Source organism: Ictidomys tridecemlineatus, chromosome 6 (genome assembly GCF_052094955.1).
Source record: "Ictidomys tridecemlineatus isolate mIctTri1 chromosome 6, mIctTri1.hap1, whole genome shotgun sequence".
NCBI lineage: Eukaryota > Metazoa > Chordata > Mammalia > Rodentia > Sciuridae > Ictidomys > Ictidomys tridecemlineatus.
In genome coordinates, this window is record NC_135482.1 from 2770974 (window position 1) to 2788621 (window position 17648).

A 17648-nucleotide genomic window follows, 5' to 3' on the forward strand; every position below is an offset into this window, starting at 1 on the left:
CTGGTGTCAGCCCGAGAGGTCATGCACGGGGCCCAGGCCGAAGGAAGGGAATGTGTGTTGGCTCATGGCCGTGGAGCTGCCCGGCCTGGGCTGCCCTGGGACCCTTCCCCGCATTCTGGCATGGGCATTAAACGGGCATCAACGGGCAGGAAGTGCACACGGCATGTTCCCATTGCCTAGGAAACGCGGTTCGGCACTGCAGCGGGGAGAAGGGCTGGCTGCCCCCCGAGCTCTTCAACTGCACCACGGGCTCCTTCGTGGACCTCAAAGTCACGGTAGGCCCGAGCCTCAGGGCACATGTGTGCACTGTGTGCGTGTGTGTGCACCGTGTGCATGTGTGTGCACCGTGTGCACGTGTGCGTGTGTATGTGTGTGTGTGTGTGGTTAGCCCCAGGTGGGGCGAGGGCACAGAGGCCCCTGGATCTCTGGGGCTGGTGCTGCAGGCCAGGGGCCAGATGCCAAGCAGCCTCCCTGGCATAGCGTATCAGGTGGCTGGCGAGCTAGGCACAGGCAAGCCCTTCTCTTGGGCCTGCAGGGCCCAGCCCGGTGTCCTGGGTTCTGGAGCGCGAGTCCCCGCCCGCTGGTGCTCGGGTCTTTGTTGCTCTGCACCATCTTGGGGCGTCCCTTCCGAGCCCTGCAGACACCTCGTTCCCACGCCACGGTCCTCAGTCGGACGACTTTCCTGGCCTTGGGCTGTGGTTCCTTTCTGACCAGGAAGCTTCCATGGAAGGTGGTGGACGCCCGAATAGCAGGAAGGGCCTGCAGTTGAGATGTCCTGGTCTCTCTTCTTCCAGAACGAGAAGCTCAGCCACAACGAGTCGCGGCTGGACGGCGCGGGGTCCCTGCGGCTGGTGAAGGCGCTGCGCAACGCCACGCGGCTGGGAGGCCCGCTCTTCGGCAACGACGTGCGCACGGCCTACCAGCTGCTGGCCCGCGTCCTGCAGCACGAGAGCCAGCAGCAGGGCTTCGAGCTGGCGGCCACGCGGGAGGCCAACTTCCATGAGGTAGAGGAGGCGCTCGGGGAGCCCAGCTGGTGGGCCATGGGGTGGGGCGGTGCTGGGCAGCTGGAAGCCCCAGGCACCTCAAGGCAGCACTCGGCTTCCCAGGCGTGAGGGGGGCGTGGGGGCTGGCAGCAGGTGGGCAGCGCAGGGCAGGCCCAGCCCCGGTGGTGACGGCCCCTGCCGCTGGCCGTCGGGGGACCCAGGGCACCAGCCTTCCCCCAGCCGGTGCAGCTGACCCCTCCTTCCTCCCCCACGGCCGAACGCGTGGCTCGCCGCCCACCCACTCGCCAGGTTAGGGAATGAGGCACAGAGAGCTGGGGCTGGCCCAGGGGTGCGGCTGGCAGGCGGTGGGCCCCAGCGGGGGGCTCGGGCACCTCCTGCAGAGCCCCTCCTGCCCCGCGTGTGCTGGGGTGACCGAGGAGGTGCCCTTCTGTCCCTGCGCTTGTGAGCCACTCTGGAGTGTTCCAAGCTGCCCCTGGCTCCTCTCCAGGCCCCGTCCTGTGCCCCCAGGGCCCCGTCTACCCCACCCCCAGCCGTGCACAGCACTGGGGGCCCAGCCAGGCCCCTCGCGGGGATTGGAGCCTGGCCTGGGGACTTGGGCCAGAGGAGCTTTTCTTCATGTTTTATTCCTTCCTGGTTCCTGTCTCAGGCTGAGCCCTGGCCTCACATCTGAGGGCCCGTCACACTCCTGCTCAGCCGAGCCTGGGGGTCCTGCGGCCTGGCCTCCCCGGGGGTCCAGGGGTCCCAGCACGTCTCCCCTGTCAGCGCCTCAGGGCACATGGTGGAGCCCTGGCAGAGCGCCTCCTGATGGCCACTGGCCTCCAAGGCCACCTCCCCGACACTGGCCTGGGGCCGATGGCCTTCTAGTGACACGGCCGGACTCCATAGCGAGACTGAGCATGGTGTCTGTGTGGCCAGGATGTTGTTCACACGGGCAGTGCCCTCCTGGCCCCGGCCACCAGGGCTGCGTGGGAGCAGATCCAGCGGGCAGAGGGTGGCGCCGCGCGGCTGCTGCAGCACTTCGAAGCCTACTTCAGCAACGTGGCCCGCAATCTGAGGAGGACCTACCTGCGGCCCTTTGTCATCGTCACCGCCAACATGAGTAAGGGCTACAGGGCAGCACCCCCGAGGGTGGGGCCCCAGGACCCCCAGGTGTCCTGGGAGCCGAGTCCTGGGGCGAGGCCATGGGTCACCGCCCAGCCCGGCCTCTCTACAAGAGAGAGCCAGTGACCCTGGCCTCCGTCTCCCAGTGGTCAGTGGGAGAAGTTGCCCGTGGTCAAGGGCCTTTGGACGATCTGCAGAAACACACGGTGCTCCAGAGGCTGGGCCAGCACGGGGGCCGAGGGGTGGAGGTGCTGCCCTGTGGTCTTTGGGTCCAGGTGTGAGCCTGCGGGGAGGCGTGGGTGCCGGGGCTCCTGCAGTGCACCCTGCCTGGGCAGCAGAGCCCTCTAGACTTGGCACAGATGGGCAGTCTCCGGGCAGAGGCAGGGGCACAGGCTGGCCAGAGCCCAGCGGTCTCGGGACCAGCACCTCCTGGCCACAGCACCCTGAGCATGGGGACACGCGACCTGAGGCTGGGGTTTCACAGGGTGGTTTTCAGGCAGAGAGAGCTGCAGGGTGGGACAGCCAGTCCCCACCCCGGACAGCACAGGCCCACCCTGTGTAGGCAGCACCTCTGACCCCGCAGAGCCCTGCCAGCCGCAGGCTGTCCCCTGGGCATGTTCCGGGCTCTCCCCTCCAGAGGTCCAGTGTGCCTGCCCAGCCTGGCCCTCGCTCCTGCAGGTAGCCAGAGGGACACTGCCCTCATGGGGAGTGTTGGCTTGGATGGGACCACTTGAGAGCGGTGTCACCTGCCCAGCAGAGGGACAGCCGGACGGCCTCGAGCTCACCAGGGCCCTGCAGGCCGTCTTCAGGCAGAGAGGCTCAGGCGATGCCAGCCCAGGCTCCCTCAGGGTCAGGGTTCCAGTTCCGTCTCTGTCCTGTGGCCAGTCTGCCACCCGGAGGGCTGCAGGGAGTGGCGGGTCTGCGTGTGGGGCTGGGGGCTGCACTGCTCGGCCAGCACGGCCAGCTTGCCCACCCAGAGATGTGTGAGACGGTGCTGGGTGCCACCTCGAGTGGCATCGTCTCCCCTTCTCATGTCCCCTCAGGTGCTCTGCTGCCAGCTCAGCAGGCTGAACGGAGGCAGGGAGGTACAACTGGGCAGGACGGCCGGGGGCACGGTGAAGGCAGGCTCAGGAAGGCCTGGCGTTGTGTGTGAGTGAGCAAACTGTCCCCAGTTCTTGCAGTTGACGTCTTCGACAAGCTCAACTTCACGGGTGCCCGGGTGCCGCGGTTCGAGGACATTCAGGATGAGTTCCCCAGGGAGCTGGAGTCCTCGGTGTCCTTCCCAGCCGACGTCTTCAAACCTCCCGAGAGAAAAGGTGAAACTGCAGCCTGGCCATTCCTACTGTCCCCACTGACCATCCAGGGCGGCGGCCACTCGCTGCCATCAGCCCCCAGGGCAGCTGTGCTCCCTTCTCACGGGACCTAGGTAACGTGCAGGGCGAGGTAGCCGTGCTCTGCCAAGCTTGGTGCCCACGTCCCCTGCTGCGGGCAAGACGTCGCCTGCTACCCAATGCAGCTGGCATGTGGCCTCTCGCATGCCCGCCTCACGTGCACCTGGACGCCCACACAGGCCTGAGATAAAGCCTGGGGCGGAACCCACACAGGCACATGTCCATGTCCTCCCGAGGCTCCCTGGGTGGGGACCAGGAGCAGGTGGGGGACGGACGTCAGCTGACCATCAACGACTTCTGTTGCTCTTTGGCCTCCGCGGTGCAGCGTACCTGATGTGGAAGTCGTCTTCACCAGGGCTTGGGAGGGACCCAGGGGCGCTCTGCCGCTGAGCCGCGCCCCAGACCTCCTTTCCCTCCTGAGTCAGTCTCGCTAAGGTGCCAGGCCGGCCTCGAGCTGGCCTTGCTCCCCCCTCAGCCTCCGGAGTCGCTGGGGTCACCAGGTGCGCCTGGCACGCGGCACACCTTTCCGCTTCCAGTGTGCGTGTGGGGAGTTCCAGTGAGTCAGGTTCTGGGCCCCAGCTCGAGCGCTTTTCACCTGGCAAATCTGAACAACCCTCTGAACGGCGACTCCCCGTCCCTCTCCCGACCCGTGACCGTGTGGCTATATGAACCTGACCCTCCAGGCCCTCACCCAGGTGGCCGTGCAGTTGCCACTCTGCAGCAGGTGTGCCTCACTGAGCACACTGTCCTTGAGGTCCGTCCACGTCGCATGTGCAGGTGTCAGGGTGCCTGTCTTTTTAAGGCTGCGTGGCATGCTCATCCAAGTGGACCACATTACGTGACCCACTCCTCTGTTGGTGGACTCTGGCTTCCTTTGGGGGCTTTTGTGAATTCTGCTGCTATGAACGTGGGTGAACATCTCACGCCTGCAATCCTAGCCACTAGGGAAGCTGAGGCAGGAGGATCGCAGGTTCTATCAGCCAGGCCCTAAGCAACTCAGCGAGACCCTGCCTCAAGCTGAGATGTAAAATGGGCGGGGGGTGTGGCTCCGTGGTTAAGTGCCCCTCAGTTCAACCCCTGGTACCAAAACAAAAACAAAACAAAACAGCCAGGCTGGGCTGGGCTCAGGGGCAGAGCGCTGGCCTAGCACGGGTGAGGCCCCGGGTTGGATCCTCAGCACCACATAGAAATAAATAAATAAATAAACCCCCAATAGACCTGCTGGCCACACAGTGACCTGTGTTTGCTTTCCAAGGAGCACCGTGCTCTCTCCGGGGACGGCTGTCAGTGTGCAGAAGCACTGGCAGAGGTGGAAGGACATGGTGGGGACACAGGTGCATGGCCTCAGCTTCATGCTCACCTTGCAGAAGGCCCCGTCGTGAGGCCAGCCTGGAGGGCCACGCTGCCTACCATGCCACCGGGGCCTGGGACTGAGAGGGAGGGCCACGTCAGCAGGCGCCGGAGACACCCGGAGGATCCCAGCCAATTTGCTGTCGCCCTGGTCATCATCTACCGGACCTTGGGCCAGCTCCTGCCTGAGCACTACGACCCTGACCGCCGCAGCCTCCGGTGAGGCCAGGGATTGGGGCTGGAGAGGGCCTGCTCCCCCAGGGCCCCGGGCTCGGGGAGGGCCTGCTCCCCCAGGGTCCACAAGTCCGAATCCTGATCACCTTTGTCACCACAACAGTATCACACCATGACCTCACCAAAGACTGGGACCTCGCCCCGTGGTGTCCCTCACACAGAGGTGTGGGCCAGCCAGATGGGCACTGCATGCTGGGACATTATGACCTTCACCTTGGCTTGCCCTGGCCCTTGTGCCCAGAGGTGCCTCCGTGGGTCTGCCCTGCCCCACCCCTCACTGAGGCTGTGGCGTCCGAGCCTCTGCTCACTGCCCCCTGCCATCAGCACCAGGGGTCACTTGGCCAGTACGAGCCTCACCATGTGTCTTCTACCTCAGGGGCCTCAAGTCTGACTAAGGGTGTCCACCAAGGTCATACTTTCCAACCCCAAGGTCATTTCCCAGATACCCCCTGGTTCTGTGGACCTCAGAGTCACATCCCCTGGTGACTGGATGAGGGGGTGCCGTGGGCTTAGTCACTTGGCCAGGGCCTGCCCTGGGCTCCTGGCCCTCCCGTGCTCCAGTTGGGCCGTTGACATCTTTGTACATGAATTTTCTGTTCGTTTGTCAATTCTGAAGCCCCCGTGTGGCCCGGAGATGACACGTCTCCTGTGCCTGAGAACAGGGCCACCGTGTGTGCCCAGGGACCATGACTCCTTGCTCGTCTGACCCGTGTCCCCTGGCATTCATACTCTTTTAAAGGGATGTGGCCTCCTCACTGTTGTCCCCTGGTCTCGCTCCTCTGCCACAGGCTGCCGAACCGGCCGGTCATCAACACGCCGGTGGTGAGCGTCATGCTTCACAGTGAGGGGGCCCCGCTGTCCCGCCCCCTGGAGAGGCCAGTCCTGGTGCAGTTCGCCCTGTTGGAGACGGAGGAGCGAACCAAGCCCGTCTGTGTGTTCTGGAACCACTCTCTGGAGTAAGTGCCACTCTAGGGCCGGGGACAGCCACCTCCTGCTGCAGACACCCCGAGGCCCAGCCAAGGCAGGACTCCTGGATCGTCTTCTGGCCTTGGTGGCCAGGAGCTCCACCCCCGTGCTGCCTGCGTGGGTGTCCGAGCCTCCTCACGCAGACACACACGCAGATACACACACAAACACGCAGACACACGCATACACACATGCAGACACATGCAGATACACACAGACGCACACGCAGACACACACAGACACACATGGAGACACAGACACACACACACACAGACATACACACAGACACACATGCAGACACACACACACAGACATACACGCAGACACACATGCAGACACACACAGACACAGAGACACACATGCAGACACACGTGCAGACACACAGAGACATATATGCAGACTCACATGCAGACATGCGTAGACACACATGCAGACACACCAGGAGACTCACATACAGACACACGGAGACACACATGGAGACACACATGCAGACACACCAGGAGACTCACATGCAGACTCACAGCCAGGCACGCAGGGGCCTGAGGCAGAGGCGGACTGCCCGCTGGGGACTTCAGAGGTGCCGACCCACACCAGTGCCCAGGCCTCTGCGGCTGAGCCTAGGGGGTGAGTTCTGAGCACACAGGGCCCCAGCTGTGGCCCCTTCCCCGGGGGTCCCTGGCCTTTGGCCAGCTGGGCGCCCCACTCCCGCAGCAGGTTTAGGAGGCTGTCAGGCACCCTGTGTGCAGGAGCACCCACAGGAGCCAGGAGAAGCCCCCGCGTGCTGGGGAGACGTGGGGCTGCGCCTTTCCCCTGCTCACGCGAGACTGGCTCTGAGGCCCGTCTTCCTCCCCTGCCTTGAGGTCCTGAGCTCTCTGTGGGGGGCTGGCCTTTCCTCCTCTAGTTCCTGCTCAGTGGTGCTGTCTTGGAGTGGGGGGACGCTGGTGGGACCGGTGTGCGCAGGAACGCTCCCCTCACCAGGTTCAGTGCCGTCTGCACCGTGATGGTGGTCGCCTCTCCACCGGGAGAGCTGGGCGCTGCCAGAGAGCCAAGCCCCAGGCCCGCCCTCATGCTTGAAGCGAGGCCCGAGCTGCACACCTAGGAGCTCCTGTGTGACAGGGCCACCTCCCGTGGCGTGGGTCCTCTGGATTGAGTGGGCGGCCACCACGGGGCCGTGCCGGGTGCTGGCCCTGCTGAGCAAGGGGCTCCTGTGGGGCACACGGACGGCTTGGCAGCGAGAGCTCACGCGCCTGGACTTTCCACACACTCGCCAAGCCGCCCCCGGCCTGTCTGGCTCTCAGAGGAGACGGCAGAGGGGCCTGCGCCCAGTGGGAGGTGATGGCATCTGGCCTTGGCCCGCGGCTGCTGGGCATGGCGTCTGGCCTTGGTCCCTCGTTTGGATCCTGGCAATTAGCTCTGGCTCTAGTGATCTGCCCCTGCTTTATGTGGCTCCTTTATCCCCAGATCTGAGCGCCCTTGGCGAGCGCACCGACAGTCACGGCCCATTTCACAGATGAGTAAATTCGGGATCAGAGAGGTGACGTGACTTTCCCAGCATCGGGGGCAGGGCCCAGAACAGCTTGTTATTTGGGGCCCCCGTCCTGAAACGGGAGGAGTAACAGGGCCCTGACTTCCAGGCAGCCCCATAAAACACGGTGCAACCTGCCCAGGAAAGTGCGGCCGACGCAGGAGTGAGTTCTGAGATGGCCAGGACTCAGGCCTGCGGGGGGCAAGTGGCCATGGTGCCACGAGGCGCTTCTGGCGACAGGCGCACAGCGGACGTGAGGCTCCTTGGGGTTTCTCCGCTGTGACGTGGACCATTCGACATGGAGAGGTGCTAGTGAGAGGTGGCGGCCACCAGGGGACGAGTGCTCCATGATGTCAGGGGCAGCACAGCTGTTGTCCTAGCCACAGGCCGTGCAGTGAGGGGGCCGGGGACACGGCAGAGGCCACCGGTGAGGTCATGGGACACAGCACGCAGGGCTGCTCTGTGTCGGCCCACTCCCACCGGCAGGGTCCAGCTGGCCAGGGCCAGGGAAGGCTGCTGCGCCTTGGCCGTGTCACGGTTTCGGGGATTGTCTCACCCCTTGGTCCCCTTTCTCTGCAGCATCAGTGGGCCTGGAGGCTGGTCGGCCAAGGGCTGCGAGCTCCTGTCCAGGAACCGGACCCACGTGGTGTGCCAGTGCCGCGGGGCCGCGAGCTGCGCGGTGCTCATGGACATCTCCAGGCGCGAGGTGGGCATCCCACAGCCGCCGCCCCACCAAGTGTGCCCACGGGCCCCAGGAAGTTGGCTGAGCCCCCAAACCACGCTTCCTCCTCAGCGCTGTGAGCAAACCCTGCGGCCCATGAGCCTGAATCTGGGGCACCCCACACCTGACCTGTAGCAGTGGACCCTAAGCTCAGACTCAGAGGTCCCCAGAATGTCACCTCCCTTCAGAGCAGGTCCCAGCCTTCTGCTAGACAGTGTTTCTGCATCTACTTTGAAAGACGGGCAAGACAGCGAGGCTGGCATGTCCCACGCGGGTGTCACTGCGGGCCACACACACCAGCCCCAAGGACCAAGGGGTCAGGTCCTCGGTGACAGGCAGATAATCTTTGCCCTCCGACGTCTGAAGCAGCCTGAGAATGTGAGCCACACCTCGTGGGGCGGTGGTAGGGCAGAGGGGCCCTGGGCAGGGCAGGCTGGGAGGACCTGGCCTGGCCTCCTTTACCAAGGCAGGGAGGTGGCACAAGGCCAGCCTGGGCCGTGTGGGACACTGGCATCCAGGAACCCGAGGCAGAGGCCAGGGTGGCCTCACCTGTCACCTGCTCAGGGCTGGGATGTGGCCCAGGAGCCAGACCGTTGTCCCTGCCAAGGCCATTCTGGTGTCCAGGGGCTCAGGCTTCTGCACCTTCGTGGAGCTGTGAGCCAGGTGGCAGGTGCTCAGGAGAGTGGCTTTCATGTATTGTGCAGGCGAAGCTGCAGCCCGGCCCCCAGGGCGTCCGCGCCCTCTCCCAGCACCCACCTCTGTGGCAGGTGCACCAGGGCCAGCCCCAAGGCTGGTCACCGAGGTCTTTAGATAGGGGTGAGGTTCCTGTGGCCAGATGAGGCTGAGGTAGACGAATGCAATGGGAGTGGTCAGGGGCTCCTGTGCCCAGGGTGCCACAGAGCCACAGGTCTCTGAAGACCCCCGGCCCCCCGGGGAGTCAGGTGCTGTAGGCTCCAGGACTCCAGGCACTCGGAGCCACGGAGGAGCATCTCGGGCCCAGTTCCTGAGCGCTTGTCCTCCTGGCCTGCCCGTGCTGGCTTCCCAGGACCCTGCCAGACAGCCTGCTCCTGGTTCTGTGTCACGGGCAGCACCTTCAGGAGGTGCTGGACACTGGGAGGCTAAGGCAACCCGGAACCTGTGTCCTGGGCAGGAGTCACGCTGTGCAGATGCCCAGGAAGCGCCCGGTGGGAAATGGCTAGGTGGTGAACCCCTGCTGTGTGTATTTTCCACAATTTTTACAAAAGACACAAGAGATAAGTGGTAAGCCACATGGAGGTGACGCGGGTTAGTCTGAGACGAACCACTGTGGAGACATCTGCGTGGCCTGGGCGGGGGTCCCTTCACTCCTGCCTCACAGAAGGCTTCACGCTGAGGGGCAGGTAGGGTCCCGGGAAGGAAGGCCCTGCCCGTGGGACTGGAGCTCTTGTTGGCCCAAGTCCCTGGCGCCTGGAGTCCCACCCGGCCAGCTGGGCGGCCTCTGGCAGGTCCCTCGGCCTCTTGACACTAGTTTTCCCGTCTGTTGGGATGAGGACAGTGCTGGCCGTGCCTCGTGGGCTGGATCTAGGCCTGGTGTGGAATAGGGCACGTGGCAGGTTTGTGAACATCCCTCGCACACAACGGACCCAGGAAAGCCACGGTCCTTCACGTGCTGTTCCAACTCCTCCAGCTTCTTGTGAAGAGGGGCTGACGTTTGAGCAGAGGAGTGAATCTGTGACAGTGTAAAGTAAAACAGAGCACAGGAGGCCAGGGAGTGCCCACCGCCCGACCGCGTGTCCTCGGGCACCGTGTCCCCCAGAAGGCCTCTGCAGCTCCGGATTCGGGTGGGCAGGCCGAGCGTCTCCTGATGACAGGTGTCATGTGAGGTTTGGTCGATTATTTTCCCCCTTTTTTTAATGTAGCAAAATATCCATCTTGTGACCATTTAAGGGTGCAGTCCAGGGCACGGTGTGTGCCCGTGGCTGTGTGGCCGTCTCCACTGCCCTCCACAGTTGGTCCTCATTCCAGATTAATCATTGGGTTTTGTTCCACCTGTGCCACCCGAGAGCCAGGTCATAGCCACATGGTTCCTGCCAGTCTCTGCTAATTTGGTGACGCATCACCTTGTTGGCCTCTGTCACGCAAAACTCAGTGAGAGCCGACCTCACCGTCTCCTGCTTTAACCAACCCACCCGCAGCACGGGGAGGTCCTGCCCCTGAAGATCATCACCTATGCCGCCGTGTCCTTGTCCCTGGCAGCCCTGCTGGTGGCCTTCATCCTGCTCACCCTGGTCCGGACACTGCGCTCCAACCTGCACAGCATCCACAAGAATCTCATCGGGGCCATCTTCTGCTCCCAGCTGGTCTTTGTGGCCGGGATCAACCAGACTGAGAACCCGGTGAGAACCCGAGCCACGTGGGCCATCACGTCCTGGAGGCAAGCCTCCCAGCCTCCCGGGGAGAGGCCCACACCAGGAGGAGGAGCTGGGCGCTCCTGCTCCTTCAGTGCGGCTGGGAGTCCTGGGGGCAGCTGGGACTGTTGGGTTGAGCCAGGTGGACTCATCGCTTTGCCCCTGGGGGGGCCGTCCCCAGAAGGGTGCCCCAAGGAGCCCATCAGAAGGGCCCAGGACTCTGTGCACATTCATTCTGACCCTGTGGCCGTTCACACTAGTGGCCTCATAGGAAATGACAGTCATTTGCCAAGTCCCAGAGTCCCATGCTCTGCAGGCAGAGCACTCTCACAGCCTCAAGACTCAGGGTGCGGCTACTGGTGAGAACCTGTGACCGGGCACAGCAGCGCACGCTGAGATTCAGCCCTTGCTCAGAGGCTGAGGCAGGAGGATTGCAATTCTGGCCAGTCTCGGCAACTTAGTGAGACCCTCAGCAACTTAGCGAGACCCTGTCTCAAAATAAAGACTTGGGATGAGGTTCAGTGGTGGAGCACCCTGGGTGCAGTCCCCTGCACCAAAGGAGGAAAAAGTGTGTCCAGCCCCTCACGCCTCCTGTTTGCAGTGAAAGCCACAGGCTTCCCGAAAGTGAGCAAGACACCTACAGCAGGACTGGGGGGAGGGAGGTCCGGGGATACAGAGGACCAAATCAGAAGGAACTTTCCAGAAGAGCAAATGGGGGAGGGGAGGAGGCGGAGTCGCTTCTCGAGCTGGTGAGATCCACACACAGGTGTTGTGGGGCTCCTGGGGGCTCCGTGGGCCTGGGCCTGTGTGGACTCAGGAGTCGGGGAAGTTCATGGTGTCGCGGCAGCTTGTGGGGGGGCACCTGGCCACATGAGCAAAGCCAGTGAGTTTTTGCTGGACGCAGGGATGATACCAGGCCACCTTCTCCAAGACCCTGATTCCCTCTTTAAGCCTCTGAGCCCCTGACTTGGGGAGGGCCAGTTCCCTGGGGATGACCATGGAGACGTGAGCTGCTGAAGCAGGTGGGGGCCAGCACCTGGCTGCACCTCGGGTTTTTACCCTTGAGGAAAACTGGTCTTTTCAGGGTGAACTGGACTCCCTTGAATTGTGGCTAATGCCAGCGCAGGGTGCTGGGCCACTGAGGCGGGATGCACAGCCAGCCTGAGGGCACTGACCCTGGAGGAACTTGCCCAAGGGAGGCCGCTGAGAGGCAGGGGAGTGAGGTCCGAGCTCACCTTTCCAGCAGGAAGTGGCTCTTTGTGAAGACCTGGGAGGAGCACACTCACCCCAGGGGGCAGAGTAGCCCGTCCCCCACCCTCCCGCTGTCCTCCTGGAGCTGGGCCCCCACAGCTGGGAGTCCCCAGGGAGATGCTCCTATACTCCGGGAGCCACGAGGGGGAGAGCTGGAGGGACATCCGCAGGCAGCCATCTGCAGTTGCAGGGGGAGGGGTGCTGAGACGGAAGCATCCGGGCTGGCCAGAGGTGGGCCAGGGCTTTCCCACTCCGCCCCTGGCCACGTCCGAGGCCAGCAAGGCCTCTTTGCAGCCAGGTCTGATGGCCTCTGACAAAGGTAAGCAGTTGACTCAGAGTGACTTAGAATTGTCTGGTTGCATTCAGAGACGTCCATGGGACTCTTGGGAGATGTGTAGATGGGGACCATGAAGGAGGACGTGCCTGTGAGTGCTAGCCAGAGTAGCCTGCGGGTCTGCGTGGCCAGGTCTGCGTGCCTGAGCGTAGACAGCAGCAGCAGCGAAGAACGGGTCACTATCTGGTGACAAAAAGGCCACTTCGCCAGGAGGGCAGAAACCCTCTAGATTTTTATGTGCCTGGCAAAATGAGTCAAAAATCCACCTACAGGAAGCCAGACTTGATGCTTTGGATCCGAGGGAAGTTGATGAGACTCCCGCGGTTCTGCCTCCCACGAGAACTTAGAGGAAAATCCAGCTGCCCCAGCGTTTCCTGTCCCTGAACACAAGTCCTGCACAGGCAGCTTGTGCTCTACACAGCCAACACAGTCGCAGCATGACCTGCCACCCACTCTCGGTGTCGGGTGAAGAGCTGCATCTGTTCAGGGCGGGGCTGAGGGGGACCACCAGTTGCCACCAATGAAAAGGGGTTCAGGATAAGCTGGGGACCGGGTCATCCTGAGGTCTGCATCCATCCAAGAGTGCACACAGCCTGCCCTGGGAGGCCCTTGGGCAGCCTGAGGGTGGGAGGTTGACCAGCCCAGACGGCCAGGGGAATTGAATCTGGAGCAGAGGCCGGTGAGTAGGCACACAGAGAGGAGCCGGAGGGGACAGGAACAGGACTCAGTGACTCTAAACTCTCCAGAGGATGGCCCTTGCCGGGCAGCGGTCCTTCTGCGTCTAAGCGGGGGAGGGCTTGGGTGGGAAGCCACATGGGTCACTTTGGAGCCCTTCCAGTGTGCATTAGTGGAGGGAAAGGGGCGGCCACGCATGCCACCAGACACCAGGTGTGAAATGCTGAGGGCAGCTCCTTCCTGGCTCCTCCGCCCCCTGGAAGGAGACCTTTCTGGTGGCAGCAGGGGCGGGGCCCGGGCTTGGCCTCTGGCGACTTTTACGGGTTTTCTGTAAAGTCACAGTCCCTTCTCTGGGCAAGGCCTTTGTCTCCCAGGCCCTGGCTGGCTGGAGTGATTTACTGGACACGAGGCCGTCTTTGTTCTGCTCCCAGGGAAAGTGGCGCCAGCAGTGCCTATGCGCGTACCTCTCCCCAAACCCCGGAGGGCGGCCCATGTCTGTTAGCCCCCATGTGGACACTATTTTCTTCTCCCTGCACTTGCCCCAGCTAGGACATATCCTCTCATCCTGTTCTTATTTCAACAGAAGATATAAGGACCTTGTTTGTTGGTTCTAGGGGTTGAACCCTGGGTGACTACCACTGAGCCACACCCCCAGGGCTTTTTACTTTTTGAGACAGGGCCTCATTAAGTGGCTAAGACTGGCTTGAACTTGCCTCCTCAGCAGCTGGGACTACTGGGGGGTGCTGTGTACGTAGGACCTTGTTCTTTTTGGACGTGAGGTCACTGCATAGATTCTGCCATGGAAGCTCATGTAGGGTCAGCAGAGGTGGGCACAGCCAAGATCCCAGTCTGGGACCCTCATCCTGAGCAGGCTCAGCTCCACAGTGCTTTTTAAAATCTAAATACCAATATTTAAAATTTGGGGAACATCACATAAAATACGTATTTCTAGCTTCTCTTTAAATTAAATCTGAGTGCTCTGCAGCCCTCATCCCTGAGCCATGGCCAGTGGGCCCTGGCAGTGGTCCACGCCCAGGAGGGTCCCTTGAGCGGGGCCCTAGATGCCTCCCTCTGCCCCAATTCCATCTCAGGCCTGAGGCCCTGGGGCTGTTGGCGTGCCTGGTGAGTCTCAGCAGAGCCACAGAGACAGCTCCATTTCCCTTTGCAGATGCAACAGAGCCCCACATTCGCAGTGTCCTTTTGGTCTCCCCACGCCTATTGGGCCTTGGCTTCTGTGGGTGCCCTGAGCCGGGTACCTCTCTGGGCAATCCCTGTGCCCGCAGGGCTGTCCCTGAATCGGACACTCTGCAGCATGCCCGCTGGGGTGCCCACTGAGCCCGTGCCCTCTCTGCACAGTTCCTCTGCACAGTGGTGGCCATCCTCCTGCACTACGTGTACATGAGCACCTTCGCCTGGACGCTGGTGGAGAGCCTGCACGTCTACCGCATGCTGACCGAGGTGCGCAACATAGACGCGGGGCCCATGAGGTTCTACTACGTGGTGGGCTGGGGCATCCCGGCCATCGTCACAGGTGAGCATGCCCAGAGCAGCCCTGCCAGGGCGGCCTGCGTGGGAGTGCAGTTTCCAACCCACCACGGCCAGCGGCCCCACGAGCAGGCAGGAAGGGCCTCCGTCTCTGCTGGCCCCCCGGGCAATCTGCACACCTAGGGGAGGCTGCCTGGCACCAACAGGAAATTCCATGCCTGCCACTGGGTGCGTGGGGACGAGTGGGGGATGGGGGGATGGGTCAGTAGGTGGTGGGTGGGCAGCTAGATGGAAGGTGCGTCGGTGGTGAGTGTGTGGACGGAGGGGGAGGATGGTCAGTGGCGAGCAGCTGGATGAGGGGATGCTCAGGGAGCAGCGTGGAGCAGCGGCACCTCCTTGCGGTCAGGAAGTGGGTGTTTGCCTGGTGCACGGCCCTCCCCTGTTCACAGTGGGCAGTGCTGACCCCGGCTGGCAGGACCCCAGGGCTCTGTGCAGGTGTCTGCACCTGAGGCGCCTTCCGGCCGCTGCTCCCACAGGACCGTGGGGGCCTGCAGCTCCCGATGTGTCTCCCCTGGCTCTGTCCAGGGTACCCCCTGGGACGAGGCCCCTTCACCCAGAGCTGTGGAGGCCAGGCAGGGTGAGCCCAGAGGCCACCTAACTCGACAGAGTGGGCTTTCATCCTAAGATGGGATCTGGCGAGTGATCTTTCCAGAGCCTGCTGTCTTGGAAGCCACCTCCCCCACAGCTCTGTCGGGTTGTGCCTGTGAGAGCTCCCGCCCCAGGGCCTGGTCCAGATGCCAAGTGCACGTTCTCACTGACTTTAAAACACGTTCTGACGCTCGCGCCTCCTCGGAAAGACCCTAGATTCCCCAGGAGCCTCAGGCAGACGAGGCCTTGGCTGACAGCAGCGCCCGCCAGGCCCAGGATGTCCAGGTCTGCGCTGTGGCCGACGTCCCTGAGGGGCGTGCCTGCGTCCCTTTCCTTGCCCTTGGCAGAGAGCTCCTTCCAGGCCAGACGCGGGCAAGGGAGGAGGCAAATGGGAGTCCTCGCTCAGAGCGGAGGTGACGAGTGGCAGCCCGAGGTTCTGCCCTGGGCAGACCCTGTGCTGAAGGGGCCCAGAGCCGGGTGGCGTGTTCCTAGGACCTGCTCTTGCCTGGAGCCAGGCAGGGGGCATCCTGGAGCAAGTGCCACTTGTACTGGACGGTGGGGAATGTGAGGGCGGGGGGTGGGGGGACCCCAGCAGGGAATGTGGCTGGCAGGCCCCACACTTGCCTGGCAGGCCACCAAAGCACCAGGTCTGTCTCCTGAGCGCACAGGGAGGTCCCAGGGTGGGGGTTGAGCAGCAGGGGACATGGTCTTTAAGATCTGTGTGTGGAGAGCATCGGGAGGGTGGGCACCAAGCCAGCTGGAGTTGAGGGTGACGCAGGCACCCCTTTCCTCTGTCCCATCTGAGGTCTGTGTGGATGGGCTCCCAGACTCGTCTTGACGGGCCACATGGACAGGCTGTCCTTGCCCAGCTTGTCACCAGTGGTTAGAAAGACACTACGTAGGTGAAGTGGGAATGCCGTGTGTATAGCAGTTGCCAGTGAGGGGTTGTGTGCCTATGAAGTGTGGCGTGTGTGTGTGTGCCGTGTTGAGTGTGGCGTGTGTGTGTGCCATGTTGTGTGTGGCATGTGTGCGTGCACCTGTGTGTGGTGTGGTGTGTGTGTGGCATGTGTGACATGTTGTGTGTGATGTGTGTGGCATGTTGTGTGTGGCATGTGTGGCGTGTTGTGGGTGTGACGTGTGTGTGGCATGTTGTGTGTGGCATTGTGACGTGTGTGTGGCATGTGTGTGGTGTGTTGTGTGTGGCATGATGTGTGTGGCATGTTGTGTGTGGCATGTGTGCACCTGTGTGTTGTGTTGTGTGTATGGCGTGTTGTGTCTGAAATGTGTGTGTGGCGTGTGTGACGTGTTGTGTGTGGCCTGCTGTGTGTGTGTGGTGCTGTGTGTGTGCACTTGTGTGTGGTGTGATATGTGGCCTGTCTGTGATCTGCTCACCCACCCACTCACTGCACATGGTGACCCTGCCACCAGGCCTTCCCCAGGCACTGCCAGCCTTTGGGGCTCTCTGGAAGCTGCGCCCCTGCCTTGGGCCCGTTGGCCTTGGCCACCTGTGGTGTCTGGACAAGTCTTGCTCAGAGGGCCTGGGAAGGCTCCCCGCTGCAGCCGGGGTCTCCGTGCTCCTTGCCCCTCCTCCCAGGAGGCCAGTGCAGGGACCCTTGAGTGGCCCTTCTCTGGAGACCCTCGGAGTCCCCGGCCACAGCTCCAGGGTGTAGGCAGTTATCTGGATGTGTGGCCCTCACTCTGCTCTGCCCTCCTGCTGTGTCCAGGACTGGCGGTTGGCCTGGACCCCCAGGGCTACGGGAACCCTGACTTCTGCTGGCTCTCCCTCCACGACAGTCTCATCTGGAGCTTTGCGGGGCCCATCGGAGCTGTTATCATTGTGAGTGACAGGGCCTTGCAGAAGACTCCTTCCTTGGGATGCTGCGCCCAGGGGCACCCTGGCTGGAGGGGGTGTGGGGGCTGGCCAGCTGGGCAGGAAGGGCTGGTCTCTAGTGTCACTGCATCCTCTGGGCTGCTCTGGGCCCAGTCCTCAGCCCACGGGTTTCAGGTTACCTTTCATGTACACCAGGAGGCCACTGTGTCCAGCCAGCAGGAGAGTCCCCACTCAGGCTGGCAGAAGCCTGGCCCCAGGGTAGCCTCCTCAGGCTGGGGCTGAGGCCTCTAACGCAGCCACAGCTTCCCAAGATGTGGTGGAGAGCTCCAGGAGCAGCGGCTGTGGGGGTCTCTAGGTGGAGACGAAGAGCCCGCCCGACTTTGTTTCCCTTATTTCTTCCCAGATCAATGCCGTCGTCTTTGCCCTGTCCGCAAAGGTTTCCTGCCAAAGAAAGCACCATTATTATGAGAGGAAAGGGGTCGTGTAAGTGGGGCTGACCAGTGGGCTGGGACCTGATGCTGAGCTGGCCCTTCCCAGCCTCGGTCAGCTGGGCCCTGAGGCCCCTGAATGTCCAGTTTATGTGCTGGACAGAGCCCTGTGAGAGTTCATCACCCAGCGGCCAGGCCCTCCTGCCACTGGCTGCCTGGCCTGGGAGTCGTGGCCAAGTGTGCTCCTGGGGTGGGTCCGCAGCCCTGGCGGTAGATCGGCCGAGTGGGGGAGGGTCAGCAGTGTCCAGGCCTGAGAC

At 62.8% G+C, this 17648-nt stretch overlaps 1 protein-coding gene across 1 annotated transcript in view; it reads left to right on the plus strand.

The window, feature by feature from the left end:
- The window catches only part of Celsr1 (cadherin EGF LAG seven-pass G-type receptor 1), a 124929-nt gene that overhangs the window by 101826 nt on the left and 5455 nt on the right, over positions 1-17648 (plus strand). The window contains exons 17-27 of the mRNA XM_021733011.2: positions 181-275; positions 795-1004; positions 1920-2103; positions 3278-3421; positions 4864-5065; positions 5869-6036; positions 8151-8277; positions 10467-10667; positions 14296-14470; positions 16797-16909; positions 17307-17386. Of these exons, the coding sequence (XP_021588686.2) occupies positions 181-275; positions 795-1004; positions 1920-2103; positions 3278-3421; positions 4864-5065; positions 5869-6036; positions 8151-8277; positions 10467-10667; positions 14296-14470; positions 16797-16909; positions 17307-17386 (1699 nt within the window). The remainder of the gene's footprint in view (positions 1-180; positions 276-794; positions 1005-1919; positions 2104-3277; positions 3422-4863; positions 5066-5868; positions 6037-8150; positions 8278-10466; positions 10668-14295; positions 14471-16796; positions 16910-17306; positions 17387-17648) is intronic.